The 8,141-nt window shown below is 35.1% G+C and overlaps 1 protein-coding gene across 1 annotated transcript; it reads right to left on the bottom strand.

Moving 5' to 3' along the window:
* Positions 1-610: 610 nt before the first annotated feature.
* LOC132305349 (uncharacterized) lies at positions 611-7,045 on the bottom strand. Its single transcript, XM_059803004.1, has 6 exons — positions 6,699-7,045; positions 5,375-6,611; positions 4,907-5,279; positions 4,005-4,171; positions 1,014-1,085; positions 611-802 (listed from the first exon to the last, which is right to left on the bottom strand). The coding sequence occupies exons 1-6, from the start codon at positions 7,043-7,045 to the stop codon at positions 611-613; spliced, it is 2,388 nt and encodes a 795-aa protein (XP_059658987.1).
* Between the last annotated feature and the right edge of the window lie 1,096 nt (positions 7,046-8,141).

Here is an 8,141-nt window from a genome sequence, read left to right as displayed (position 1 = left end):
TAATTTCTTCAGCAGTATCCTAAAGCCATCATCCATACCAAGACAGTTTTTGGTTTCTTTTAATTTTCTAATACAGTTTTCTAATACAATGTGTGATTGTTCCAATCAAGAGAACCAACCCTTGAACTATGCCCGTCTTGCAAAGTCCTCAGTTGTTCAGAAAAACCAAGCAAATTAGAGTACAGGATGGAGAGGTGGCACCAGAAAAATCAAATCTAATGCCTAGATCATGAGAAATGTGACAATTTGCAATAAATACATTTAATTTCACTCCAAATAAAGAATATAAAACTCTTAGTTCTAATATTTGTTTTCTAAAATATAGGCCAACTATACAAGCCATAATCCTTCAAATATGTTCACTTTATGCATTATATCAGTATAATAAAATCTTCAATGATACATGCCTCATTCAACCTTGCACTTCACCACTAAACTGGACTTTGTTCTCTTCCAAACTAAATAAAAGGTAAAAGAAACTACCAACTTTTTTCTCTTCCAAACGAAAGCATAATTAAAAGAAAACTCTTACCATCCGACAAGATGAAGGGTCCAACAACTGGATGTGGGAATTACTTAAACCAACAGCAAGATGTACTCCATCCGGCGCCTATCTGACACTTGTCACATGCCCAATTTCCTCATCAATCACAACAAGTGCAGAAGTAGCGCCATTAGCAGCATTCCACAAATATACTGAATTCCCAAGAGCGATAGCGACAATGTTACTGCTACTCCAATCCAGTAAATTCAAATAAAACTCATCTAGGAGCTCAGAAGCAACAAGAATCCTTTCTGGAGACTGTTAAATTACCAAACAAACACATGTCAACAAGAAAGCAATCAATCCAAAACACAAATCAGAATGAGAGCTTAGCAACAAGAAGAAGAAAAAGGAAAGAAAGAAAACCCACTTGGGGAATCTATCTCCTAGACTTGTTCTTAAAAGCAAGGATCCTCTTCCTGTAAGCTTCTTTGGCTGGAGAGCATGGTGTTGGGCTTTCCTTTCTTACCATCCCACCGTTGAGCATGTAATGTGCAAAATCAAAATCCATTGCAGATCGGTTGGGAATAAACCTATCCAGCTGCCATCCCAAAAGAACAAGATTAGTGTGAATTTCCAATAAAACCTATATATATATATATATATATATATATATATATATATATATATATAAAGGCAAAATGACAGGACAAAATCAGCCATAGAGTTTAAAACCCAGGAGCAAGATTAGTGTGAAGCCTATTGCAATGACAAAAGAAGGCAGGCAAAGATATTAAAAAAAAAATTAAATAAATAAAGAGAGTATATTTTGAAATCAAATATTTTCTTTATATGGAACACAAAAACAAAACCTGAAACTGTCGTTACTGTCTTCTACAACTATTTTGGTTCCTTTCGAGTAAAAATTCTTTGCAATCCAAGACAATAGGACATATGATAATATTACATTATTATCTCTTTTCCTCACTTAGAAACCTAACAATTGGAGAAATGAAAATGCTTACCGGTTCACCTTATAGCCTGTTGGCTTATGGTTTAAATTATAAACCCACTGGTCAAGGTTCGAGACTGGTATATATAGAGAGGAAGCTATATGAGAAGTGACAGATGTTAGATTGTGAATCTTTTGGTCATTCTACCCAATCTTGCTCTTCTGAGCCCACTACTAAGCATACACAAAAATGGAGAATGAAGGAGGACGGCTAGACCTAATTTGAATTAATGGGAGGAAGTTATAAGGGAAAAAGGGAGAAGTGTTGTAGATCCCCCCAATGAGGAATTGTGAAAGGAAAGCCCTAAAATGGCTATACCTATTGCTTCATTATCAAATATATTTGAATTCCCTTCTTCTTTTGATGTGTCTTTGATCACAATCTCATTGCACCTCTCTCAAGAGATTATGGGACCTATTGATTATTTAAACTTTATTGGGTCTGTTTCTCTGAATAAAGAAATAACTACGTAAATCCAATTTTATACAAATAGAAACAAAAACATATTGAGTGTGTTTTCCCTGAATCTTCATGTTGAATCCCATGGAAATCCAAACCAAGAAACCTACAGGACCATGACTTAAAAAATTATCTAATGATGTAAAAAATTCTAGTCGTGCAGAATCTATACAAGTTGAACAAATAAACCCTAAATTCCTGAAAACACATATTCATAGACAATAAACCATCCAAATATGCTAAAGAAACCCTCACGTGAAACAAAATCAAAATCCAAGAAATTAATGGGAACATCAACCACAAAAATCTAAAGATATTGCAAACAACACTAGATATCGTCTAAAAAAAAGAAACATTCAAACATTAGACGAAGAAACCGTAGTTCACAGTAAATCCAAAAGTCCAAGAAATTCACGAAGACAAACAAAAGAAAGAAAATCAAAAGGAATTCGATACAAAAGCTAAAAGAATTTATACTTTTCTCGTTTTCTTGAATTCATTGCAACGAAACAGAAAGCCGAAAATTAATCGGTTGGCGAACATACATAAACACACACAAGTAGATGGAAACACATACTTTTTCGCACAAATTTTGCCTTCGAAGTTTCTGATCGGAGAGAGGGAATTGCGACATTTTTGTGTCCAATTCCTGAATCCAAAATTGATGTTTTAGGAACAGCATATATATATATATATATATATATATATATAGGGATCAAAATTGTATAAAAACAGAGTAGAAATCCCAGCAAAACGATGAACAAGACTAGAGAGAGAGAGCAGGAGAGCGTTGATGAATGAGTTGGGTTTAAGAGAAAATTAGCAAAACCTCCACATATCAACATGTATGAAGAACGTGAGAACTTGCATTAACTCATTAAACAACATATCAACAACTTCTCCTCTACAACAATCAATCAAAACCTCCACATACGATGATCCCATACTCCCATGCTTTCAACATTTTAAAACAAGAAAAAAAAATGGCCTCCACATAGGCCGATGTAGCAATAAGGTAATAAAGTTCAAGATACACCATAAAATTGGTCACTTAAAGGCATGTGACCCCCCCGAGTATGAGTATAAAAAGCATTACAAATGTGCAATCATAAAAGATTTTTATCGAACATAAAGACCATATAACTTACAAATTTGATGTACTTGATAGCCATGCAATCGACGCTCCCGTTGTTATCTCTTCCCAGCCCCTAGCGGGAAGACGACATTTGAAGTACACCTATTGTAAATCAATTAAAGAAAATATAACACCAAAATATTGTACAAGTGGAGATGGTTAAATGAAAAAACTCAAAAATAAGGGACATATGAGCAGACAACTTTTTTATTAGGCGCTAGTAACCAAAAGCAAGACTCTAAACAAAATAAATAAATAAATGGGGTAACAGTAGTCAACTAAGATTATAGCAAAATCCTTTTTATTACTGTTTCTTTATTTTTTTATTTTATCAAATATGATTGGACTATTTGGACCACAAAAAATCAGAAGGAAGCCCAAAAATCTATTTGAAACAATTTTTCCCAGAAATACATACTTCCCTTTGAAAAATCAATAAAAAAGAAATTCTCAAACAATTTGCATGAAACCAAGTCCATTGGAAGCTTAAACACACAATTTTTCTTCTATCAATTTAAATCAATAAATTTTCTTACCGATTAAATCAGGTTTGAAGGAAAAGATAGGAAAAATTCTACTTACAAAACAAGGATCACAGCATGTTAATATTAACTTCAAAAATCCATACTAATTTCAAAATCCAATCAATTTGAGCGAAAACAAAAACCTGTAAACTCATTAATAATAACTGATACAACATAATTTGAAGTGATTATTGTCAATTATGCTCGTGAGTTTGAAACGTATTCGTTCACGTGATCTTTTGGATATTTAATAGAGAAACAAACAAGTCTTTTTCTTTGTCATTGTATAAAAAAGAACAAGTGATAAATACCAAAAAGTGTCATACATACCTCATCGGTTCGCAACACAACAAATTGGTCTCTGCTGGTTATATGTGACAACACCTCACTTCAGGGACGGATATAAGTCCAAAATCCTTAATAAAGTAGTCCCCAAAGGCTCTAGACATTGCCAATCTGGGGCATTCCTCATTCGGCAGCCAAATTTTGTGCACCACAGGCTTGTCGTTTAAACTGAACACTCTTCCTTTGTACTGATTTATCCATTCAGCCTCATCTGTCAAACAATGTTGATAATGTAAACACAATGTTCATATAATTTTTGAGACACAAAGAAAGTGAGGAAGAGAGAGACTCACGAGGTAAATTGTGGTTGAAATAACAGTCATAATACAGTAGGGGAGCTCCAAGGAATTAATAGTGAGGAAACAAGTCGTAATGACTTTAATATGATGTTATTTTCCTAGCCTTCCGTAAGCATGTAACATGTAAGCCCGTCCATTGTCACATAATCCCATAACCTCCTTGCTTTCACGACCCTCCAGCTGCCAGAAAACTCACACACCTATGATTTTTAAATAACACTCCACATGAGACTCATACGAGGACCCAGGAAAATAATTTCAATACCAAAATAAACCACCAGACGAATAATACAGATTCAACTTAGAATAAGTTACATCATACTTAGAAATGTTTTCTAAATAAGTTAGAAATACTATCACAACATAGTTATACTAATGCAGTAGGTGAGCTCCAAGGAATTAATAGTAATTACAAAATAATTCCATATTTAAGGCCTTAACACCTTACAAAATAACTCCACTAGAATTAGCAATTATATAACTATTCTATCCAGGTATAGGAGACTTGCACTTTCGACGATTATGACCATTCTTGCCACATCGCGAACAGTGTAACGACCTTACATTTTGAAATTATGATTCGATTCGTTTAATACGAGGTCGTCCAGGGGGACGTGTTACCGCAAGAGGCCTAAGATGGGAAGCACCTTCACCGTCAGCAGCAGCAGCAGCAGCAACAGCAGCTGGATTCGGCATATCATGCATGGGGACAGAAGACATGAGATGTTCGCATAGTTTTTGTTGTGTTTCAACCCTAAACCATGGATCAACCATCTCATAAATATTTAAAGATAATTCATGGATGGCATAGCATGCATGCAAACAAGGAATCCCACTCATGGTCCACTTCAAACAACTACAAGAATTTTCACTGCCAAATACCACCCTGAATGGTTTTCTGTCTCGATCATATATTGTACACTCAGTAGGCGAAACACGCATCGACTGAAAACCAAGTGCTAACTCTTGCTCTTTTTTAATTTTCTCCTCAATACGATCCCCAACCGGGATAGTCCACTTCTGAACGTCCAAACTCTTTTGGTATAAAAATTGCTAAGTCTTTGCATGTGTGTATCCATCAGCCTTGTGATTGAAAAAACCCTCTCTTCTTTCACCCATGCATTGAAGGACTCTGCTTGATTGGTGTATAATTTATCCCAACGCTTGGAAGTAAACATAGCATTTGACCAATGTTCAGGTGAATTCGCCAAAACCCAATCGCACAACTCCCCTCGAAATACCCGCATGGCAGCCAATGCATTCTTATACTCATCTACAGTTCGAGCATATGCAATTTTATCGAGTAATTTTTTCACATGCTCTTTACCCGAAGCCCTCAATCCTAAACTTTGTCTCCCAAGAATGGATGTAGAAAAATTCGCCGTTAGGTGACGAAGACACCATGAGTGGTACTGGGAGCCAAAAATATCTCTAATACAGCTTATTAGGCTCGGATGCCTGTCGGTTAAGATTGTCACAATGTGACCATCTAGAATCTCTTTCACCTTACTCAAGAACCAATGCCAATCATCATCATTCTCAGAAGAAACAACAGCATACGCCAAAGGCCACAAGCCATCATTCGCATCGAACCCCGTTGTACCAAGCATTGTTCCTTTATAATTGCCACTCAAGTGGCAAGCATCGATTGCTAACATGGGCCTGCAATAATTGATGAAACCTCGTATGGAGCACCCATAAGCTACAAACACTCGCTTAAATCTCCTATCATCCGTGCACTCCCACGATGTAATTGTCCCAGGAATATATTCTGCTATTCGTTCACACAACCACGGGACTAAAATATAGCTATCCTTGGGATTTCCCTCAATGATATGACGTGCACACTCCTTAGCTCTCCACGATTGCATGTAAGTCATTTTAGCAGAAAATTCACCGTTTATGTCTGTGGAAATAGTCTTGGGGGTGCATTTAGGATTGTCCCTAACCTTGTTCACAATAGCTCGACCCATTTCCTTTGACCAAAAAATGGCTTTATAATCTGAAATGTCTTGAGCAGTGTGAGTGTGAACATTATTAAACCGCTTGATTCTCACTATATCACCACTTCCTTCACAACCAGCTGACAATTTCCATGGACAATTATTAACCTTGCACATAACTCTATAATATTTTCTGCTATTGTCCAAGTACTTGAACCAAAAATGATTACGAAGACCAAACAAAACGAGTGCATCTTTGAAATCATTTGGGCTGTCAAAAAGCTGATCCACGCAAAGAATGTCATCAATGTGTCGGAAAGAATCTCGATGCGCATTTATCGGAGGAAATGAAGACGTTGACGCAACACTTTGCAGAAGACCAATTGGCGATGTGGCTTCAACAAATTGTCTACAAGTGGATAAAAAGGTATATTAAAAATCACATAACCTATGCAGCGCATACATCAATGTATTACTTTAAATATATGTGTCTTACCTCTCACTATGATCAGTAGGAATTGTGCATGATGCAATTACAGGCGTTGCATCTTCCATATACACATTTAGCATGGGACCACTCACTACAAGCATCATTCTAAATCCAGATTCTCCCGTCATCCTCAAAAGTTCATTCTTGTTAGATTCGGTGGTATAATATATGACTTTACCACTCATGTTTGAAGATGAACGTTGTTGTAACTCATTTATAAATGATTCATATGTTGTTGTTGTTGTTATCATAAAAGGGTCTGTGACACCGCCGATGTATATAATTTCCCCATTCTCATTTTTGTCAATTTTCCCATCAAATCGACAATAGCATATAATTTGTCTCTCATCCATTTGTCCAACTGCTTCGAAAATTGACTCATTAGTTAAATTAAAAAAAAAAAAACACTAAATATGAAGTTCAAAAAATAATGAAATATAAAACAATTAAATATCATAATTATATAATGTAATTTAGAGATCTATTTACAGCGAAACACTACCAATTCCCTCAATAGGGATAGGCGATGTCAAGATTAAACTTTTCCTAAACACACACTACAGACCTTTTTCAAATCAAAATACAACCACAAAATCAATGCCATTGATTACTAGATAATTGTATCACTATGTGTACAACAAACATATATACAAGATGAGGAAGATTATGAGATGAATAGAGAGTTAAATGGGACAATATAAGTTGAAAATAAAAAATTGAGAGTTAAATCGAGAGAGAGTAGAGTGTTGAATATTTTTCACACACATAATTTATATGTGTAAGTCTTGAAAATGGGGGAGACAAGTACAAGGGAATGTTGGAATAATAAATTAATACTAAATACATTTTTTTGATAAATTAATGCTAAATACATATATTAAAAAATCCTCATTTATAGAGTTTGCTAGCTTTTGCATCAATTCTATCATGTGCGTAGATGCCTAAAGACATATTACACAGAGGTATACTCTACATGCCATTTGAGAAAGAGGCAACAATCTTGAATAATTCTTGATCTAAATTGAGTTAAAATAATTAATTATACATAAAAACTAATTGGACTACCTATGTGTTGGTGGCTTTGAATTTTAACTCCTAAATTCCTAGGTTCTGCTGAGGATTTAGTCTGCAGTCATCAAAGAGCCTTGAATATATAGCTTGAATGAAAAAAGCTACCAAAACAAATAAAATCATTCTTCTTTGGCCCTCTGACTATGTGGGCATGGAAGATTCCCGTAAATAGTCTGGTTATCTTAAAATTGAACAAATTGTTAAGTTTCGGAATTCTTTCTAATAGGAACCATTTTTTATTTTTTGTATTACTTACTTTTTCCACTTCTATTACCACCCTTCCCCATCCAAGCGACTCAGCTTGAGTGGTATCTCATGTCGCTTCCAAATAAGGATTCAATTTCCATGTAAAAAATAATAGTAAAAAATTGATAAATT

This window comes from Cornus florida, unplaced genomic scaffold (assembly GCF_030987335.1).
Source record: "Cornus florida cultivar Cherokee Brave unplaced genomic scaffold, ASM3098733v1 CherokeeBrave_3.0.0_Hap2_Chr04, whole genome shotgun sequence".
Taxonomy (NCBI): domain Eukaryota; kingdom Viridiplantae; phylum Streptophyta; class Magnoliopsida; order Cornales; family Cornaceae; genus Cornus; species Cornus florida.
Note: the sequence above shows the minus strand (reverse complement) of the source record. Positions and strands in the feature narration are given on the sequence as shown.

Excerpts from the sequence above, each read along its gene's own strand:
- LOC132305349 (XM_059803004.1), bottom strand. The coding sequence starts at position 7,045 with ATGGATGAGAGACAAATTATATGCTATTGTCGATTTGATGGGAAAATT. Across the intron at positions 5,280-5,374 it reads CAGAGTCCTTCAATGCATGG|AAGTGGACTATCCCGGTTGG; the intron begins GTGAAAGAAGAG and ends TTGGACGTTCAG. Across the intron at positions 4,172-4,906 it reads TGCTGCTGCTGACGGTGAAG|ATGAGGCTGAATGGATAAAT; the intron begins GTGCTTCCCATC and ends ATTGTTTGACAG.